The sequence below is a fragment of the Nannospalax galili genome, unplaced genomic scaffold, assembly GCF_000622305.1.
Source record: "Nannospalax galili isolate Female #2095 unplaced genomic scaffold, S.galili_v1.0 scaffold743, whole genome shotgun sequence".
NCBI lineage: Eukaryota > Metazoa > Chordata > Mammalia > Rodentia > Spalacidae > Nannospalax > Nannospalax galili.
In genome coordinates this window covers 97,606-104,578 of record NW_008349552.1, presented here as the reverse complement: position 1 = coordinate 104,578, position 6,973 = coordinate 97,606, and the positions used below count along the sequence as shown (strand labels likewise).

General features: G+C 43.0%; 1 protein-coding gene across 1 annotated transcript in view; it reads right to left on the bottom strand.

The window, feature by feature from the left end:
• Positions 1 to 569: 569 nt before the first annotated feature.
• Positions 570 to 6,973, bottom strand: part of Tagln3 (transgelin 3) — a 13,968-nt gene continuing 7,564 nt past the window's right edge. The window contains exons 3-4 of the mRNA XM_008846984.3: positions 2,356 to 2,458; positions 570 to 1,040 (exon numbers count right to left, since the gene is read on the bottom strand). Coding sequence (XP_008845206.1) covers positions 899 to 1,040; positions 2,356 to 2,458 — 245 coding nt within the window. The 3' untranslated portion in view covers positions 570 to 898. The remainder of the gene's footprint in view (positions 1,041 to 2,355; positions 2,459 to 6,973) is intronic.

Genomic DNA, 6,973 nt, shown 5'->3' with positions numbered 1-6,973 from the left:
TCATCCATCTATCCATTCATCTATCCATCCATCCATCCATCTCTTCTTTCTTCCATTCTTCCACCCATCCACTCACCCATTCATCCACCCATCCATCCATTCTTCCTTCCATTCTTCCATCCATCCACTCACCCATCCATTCATCCATCTATCTATTCTTCCTTCCATTCTTCCATCCATCCACTCACCCATCCATTTGTCCATCCATCTCTTGGTCCATCCAAGCATCTATCAGATATTTCCTGGGCACCTGAACAAGAGCTCCCGAAGAGCTGGTGCTCTGACTTATCACATGGTCTCACATCTTAAGCAAAAAGTAGGTACTTAAAGAAATATGTGTAGGTCAAAAACCGTGTTCCTGAACTCATGGCTTTAAGCTCTCTCATGAAAATTCTATTTATGAATTTTCTACAGAATTTGCCAAGACAAACATAATAACCTTGCAAAAGATTCTTCATAGCTAACCCATTTTCTATAGCTTATGCTAATTTTATCCTGTAGACCTCTTGAATTAAAAAGGAAGGGACTGGCTCAATCTGCGAAGGCCTTGACAAAGAATGAACTTACACTTTAAGACTCAAGACTACTTTGTTTATTAGGTATGTTCTGTAAGTTGAGGAGAGAATATTTTGGCAAATAAATAAATAAATAATCAAACAAACTGAGACTTTAGGGCACAAGAGATCAAGAGGAAGCGGAGTCTTTGCATAGTTCTAAATGAACTGAAGGTGGCAGCAGTAGGCAACGTGGATTCTCAGCAGAAATGCAGCACTTGCGAAAACCAGGGAGAGAAGGCTTTGAGAAAGAGGAGAAGGTGAGAAGGTGACTACCTATTTCTTTGTCATGGACTCTGGTGTGGAACACTCGTCCTCTCTACCAGGGGGCACGATGCAGCATCTTACATGATCTGCCTGGGCATGCCGTACCCAGTCATGCCTGCCTGGGACGCACCCTTGTTACTGCCCATCTGCAGGCCTATCACGTTCTGCCCCTGGCGAAGCTGCTCCTCTGAAAATCCTCTCCGATTCTGCTGGGCCTTCCTGGATGGAAAAAGTGAGATGGAATTATGTAATGTGACAGTTTTCAAAGCTTTCTCAAGATAAATATAGTTAAAAATGCTCTTGCTCAGGTCATCAAATACATCAGCAGGTTTGTCACTAGGGGGAAAGATGCAGCATCTTACATGACCTGCCTGGGCATGGGTTCGTCACCCAACCCAGAGCTATGGCCCACTATGAGGTGTGACCCATCCTGAGATGTGGCCCACCATGAACTATGGTCTCTTCAGAGCTGTGGCTGACAAGTCCATGTAAGATCCCTATCCTTCAGAAGTCCAGGATTTTTTAGAATGTCCAGCAAAAAGGAAGGAGAATCCGTGGCTGCCTTTGTGGAGAACTCATTCCCAGTTTGTCTTCTTTCCCTCCTTCCTCTTCAGTGTTAGGCCACCTTGGTCTGCATCTTCTCATCCTTAAATTCTCACCCTTAAATACCTTAAATTCTTGTGAAAATCAGAGTTAACACCTCTTACAAAACATGTCCTCTGTCCTATTTCATACTACCTATATAAGGTCAAGGATTAATTTCTATTTTGGAACTCGGGGACATAGGAATTTGCAAGGGGGAATTTATGTATCTTGACCACAGCCTGCCAAATCTTGGTAAAAAGCCAGATAGTAAATAAATTTGGATTTTCAGTCATATAGGCTGTGGTGGGTCATTAATAATTCTGAGACTGAAACCAGGGTTTCAATTGGTCAACATCTCAGAGATTTTCAGGTCAAGGTCCTTTTATAATTCTCTAGGACAAGAGGGAAAAAAAATCAGTAAAATGAATTAGCAAGTATCCACTACAAACATGTCTTTCATCTCCCACTAAACAACCCAGGTTGAACTCCCTGCCTACTCTCACTTCCAAAATGAACACTTTGGGAAAAGGCTCAGAAAGGCCCTTTTAGTAAACTGAAAAAATCATATAATTTATCACCCAAACCAGGGCTCTGAGAGTGAGAGAGGGAACTATTAATCAGCATATTGGGACAACAGGTATTATCTGGGATGTTGCCTTGCAAAACGACATATTTAACTTTCAGTGTGTGCAAAAAAGAAAAATGAAAAGATACAAGAAAAGGAAGGGAGGGCCAGAGGACATGGGGACCTAACCGGAAAGTTTAACAACTTCTGCCCTAGTCAGACATTGGCCAGAAGTACAGCATCAGTCCTTCCTTGCTCAGTGAGACTCTGCTGTGTGCTCAGACGTACTTGCTCCTATGTCTTCACATACAAACAGCCTCTGGGAGTGCCAGGGTATCAGGCTCTCCCTCTTGCTCTATGATCTGGGAACAGGAAAGGACTTACCTGTGGAACCAGGATGGCTCTCCCCGGTAGCAGCCATCATCCTTGGTGACTGCAACACTGCCTAGAGCCATCAGGGTCCTCTGCACGGCTGCCATGTCCTTCCCTGGAAGCCAACAAAGGGATTCAAGTCAAGTGTGACAGGTCCAGGGATTCTGGAAGGAGGTGCTCCACACGAGGGAGGGGTCGGTTCTAGAGGAGGCTGTGGATGACTACCATCAAGGGAGAAATACTAGCAAACACTTGCCAAAATGGCGCTGTCAGGATTGTACTCAAATTCCTCAGAAGGGAACAAAACCCAAACCTCACCTGAGTAATTGATTAATTACTCATCCACTCATGGTGGCTGTAGGACTAACATTCCAAACACTCACAACTCAGAGACAGATCCACCCCTGGCCTTGGTGCTTCTACAAGCCCTGAGACAGGAGGCCCCAAGTGTGACTGGTGTGATGGTATGCGCAGGAGTACTTTCAGGAGTGGAGAAAAGGAAACTGGAGAGAAATTGGTTACTTATAATAATTCTACCTCAAACCCTAGGTGGAGCCTCTCTTTTACTTTATCTGGGTTAAAAGGTCTAAAATCATCCACGTTCATCAAATTGAGTATTCCCCTTGCTCTTTGACCCAGAGGCCTGGCAAATGGAGAATAACAAATCAACACAGAAAAGCACTCAATATCACACAAGTGGCAGGCCCTCTATTATGTGCCGCATGAAAGGAGCTAAATGGAGACAATAAATCACTGGCTTGTGTGTGAGAGAAGAGAGCAAAGAGAAAGAGGTGGGGGTAGTCCTGTGGGGATGGCAGGGGGATGGTCACAGAGAGCTCATAAGGAAGGCAGTCTGGTGTACAAGTCAGCCAGCGCCTCCCATCCTCTCTCTTTCCCCCTCTTCCAGGTGGCTGATGAGTTGTGGACTAGGAAAGGTGCCACTTGTGTAGGTGGCTTGCTACAGATGGAAGGTCTGTTCCAGGCAGGATTATGGCCTGCAAAAGCTCAAAGGCACAGAGTTCAAAAGGAAAGGGGCCTTTAGCCTGGTGTGTGACAGGGACTGAGAAAGTCAGGGGCAAATATTCAAAGACTCTGGTCAGACGCAGTAAGCCATCTGTGGTTTCTTTGGCCTTCTGCTGCAGCTCAGTCACTGGGGAATACAGAATTTCAGGGCAACGGCAGATGGAGAGAGAGAATGGAGCATGAAGTATAATGACATAATCAATTAAGTCCTTTCAAGGAAGTCCAGTGCAGGATGCTCATTTGTTCCAAGAAGAGAAGGAAGATTCTCCTTCCTTCACAAAACTCTTCTACCCATTTCTCCAGCACTGACCACAGGTGATTGGCTAGAGCTTGAGGCCTATGAGACTGGCTGGAGAGTACAGGGATGAAATGCTGTCAGTAGAGAGTCTCAGAACAGCTGGGGTAGTGGACAATGGAACATCTGGAGAGTAGTTGGAATGGGAAGGTTACAAGAAATGGTAAAAATTGAGAAATTCAGAGGTGGTTGTTAGAATGACTCTTCTCTTCCACAGATGAAATGCCTTTTTTAAAAAATTTTTATTTATTTATTTTTTTATTATTATTTTTTTAATAATATGCGTATGCGTGTATTGCCTGCATGTATGTGAGTGCACCCATGTCATGCAATGCCGTGGAGGTCAGAAGAGGGCTTCGGATTCCCCTGGAACTGGAGTTAAGAACGGCTTGGAACTGCCATGTGGGTCCTAGGATTGAACCCGGGTCCTCTGCAAAAGCGGTCAATGCTCTTAAAACCGCTGAGCCATCTCTCCAGCCCCGAAATGCCTTTTTTAATTGACTCTGTATAACAGAATGCTTTTAAAAACTAGAATTGTAGTACTGACATTCTGAAAGATCATTTTGGAAAGAGATGGGATGGGTTTACATGGGGAGCTGTTAAAAGAACCTAGAGCATTGAATAAACAGGAAGTCTTCGCTAGAGTCTATCAATCAGCTCTGCTCTTATACAGAGCAGCAGGAATATACTTCTGGTAGTTGAAGCAAGCAGGCCTTTAATGTCCAGGATCTGGGGCAATGTGGAAGGACACTCAGCAAGTCAGCGGTAAATACTACCCTGGAGCAATAGGTGAAATGCAAGCTTTGTTATACAAACAGCAAGCCTCCTTCACAAGTAGTTAGCTAATGTGCACACAACATAAAACCAGAAAGAACTGAGCTGCGGGCAAGGGTTAGAGATCTGGGAACCTAGGAGCATCGCCACCAGCCTGCCATCCCCAAGCAGTGGAAAAGGAAGTACTGCATGATTGAGTGAGAATCATCTAAGGGAAGGAGGTGTTATTTGACAAGAACAAACTGGAAAGTTTTCCTTAAGAAAGGTCTCAAGGCAGGAGATATATAGCAGCCTAGATGCTTTACCTCTGCTCTTAGGCCCACAGAATTAGGATTACACCTTCCCATGAATGAGAAAACTAATTCAAGGAGATTAATTAACATGCTCAAAGTCCCCCAAACTTGAGCCTGGCTCCAGCTCTTCTTGGACTGAATGCAAAATCCACAATTAGCCTTCTCCAGTTCACTTTGCCCCCTTGTGAAATGGATGGGGAGCCATGTTCCTCAGCAGGAGTCACTAATCAGAGATGACCAAAGTGGTCAGGCCATTGGGAACACAGAAGATATAAAACTGCAGCACAGGTTTTGGGTTCCATAGGAGTAAGAACACCAACCCCAATGGCTGTAAGTTATCAAATGCTTTTGCCTGGAATAATTTTGCTATATCTCAATCCAAATGACATTCAAACAAAAACCAGAATCTATATGCTGACCATATTGATTATTATCAAGATTCTAAATAATGCCATGATCAGAAATCGTCTACCTTAACCAGTGCATAGCAAGCTCATTTTCTTGTCATGTCTGGTATGTTCTCTAATAGAGACTCCTGGGAAGAATTCTCAAATTTTTGGACTGATGAGATGGGAAGAGAGCCTTTGTTCAGCCTGGTCTCTTTCCAGTTTAGAAACTCAAATCAAATAAGTAGTGTCAGATGAAAGGGGTGGGTATTGGGAATTGGGGCCACTTGTGGAACTTGATTCCTGTCAGTAGGAGTCAAATGTGTAAATGTGTTAAGAGGCAGTGAGGTCAAAGGAGATCTGTGAAGTGTGTTGGGTATAGACAACAAAAGCTAAACTGCTGCCTCATAGCCAAGCATAACATATGCTTCTTAGGAAGCCTTCAAAACTGCAAGTGGAAAAAAAATGGTCATGTCTAGCTTGCTGCAGAATACATTCCCAGGTTTCTTTATTTATGGGAACTTGGTAGAGGGACTCTCTTTAAATATATTATATGAATTTGGATATTGAGGGCTTTTTCCCATAAGTGACTGATTTGGAAGTCTGCATTATAATAATCTTAGTGAAATAATCCTCAGGTGACTCAAGCTATCAGTTTAAGAAATATAAGTTTTATCTGGTGACATCCAAGCTAGCCTGATTGTCAGACTGCCTGAGCACCGTAAATATTCAGATTCCTGTGCAATCTCCCAAGAAGATTCTTGTGCAGTCAAATAGACATGTAAGCATTACCATAAACTTTTAGTTTCCATTTTTTAAAAGCATCACAACATCTGGCATGTGCTACGAACTAAATAATATTTGTTAAGCAATAACTCCTTCCTTCAGAGATCTCTTCCACAAAGCCAAGAGAAAACTAATCATTAAAAAGGCTTTGATCCAAGTTGGGAGTCAATCTGGAGCTCTGCCTGCTTGGAATCACTTTGCTCCCTAAGAGGCACCTCCAGACACTTTGGAAGATGCTTATGACTCTTCAAGTCAGTTTGAATACCACTCCCCAGTACTATTTTCCAAAGAAAACAAGGAAACATAATCTTAAAAGAAGTATCAACCAGATGCTGATAATTTTCCACACACAAGGATAACAGAAACAAGACAGTGCTGATGGTGATCTAAGAATATGCCACTGACCATGAGAGGGAAGTGACAGAGGAAGAAGGAGCCAAGCTTATACTAACAGTTCAGGATTTTAACTGGGCTGCCCAGACTCACAGAGCTCTAACATGAGAGAAGTTAACCTACAAATTGAAGTTGTAAAAGAGCTAATAGAATTAGAACAGTCTATACATTGTGTCATGCTACCCATGTGACATCCTAAAAAGGACAAAACCAGGGAGACAGTAAGATCAGTGTTTACTAACTAGGGTTGATGATGGGAAGGGATAAAAAGATGAAGCACAGAGGAATTTCAGGGCAATGAAAATATGTTGTGTGATACTACAATGGGGGACACATTTGTCCAAACTCACAGAATGTACAAGAGTGAACCCTAACATAAAGTGTGCACTTTGGGTGATAATGATGTGCCAATGGAAGTTTATAAATGATAACAAATGCACCAGCCTGGTGGGCAGTATTGAGAATGGGAGGCGATGCATACATCAGGGCAGAGGGCACATAAGAAATAGCTATATCTTCCCTTTAATTTTGTTAAGAACCTAAAACTGAACAACAGTCTTAAGAAAGCAGACCTGACTGAATGGTTGATAGTTTGTGCTGTATCATCTGACAAGCCTTTCCATTGTTAGGTAGCAATGGGCACTTTTTCTTAACAATGTAGTATTCCCTGTTTTTTTTTT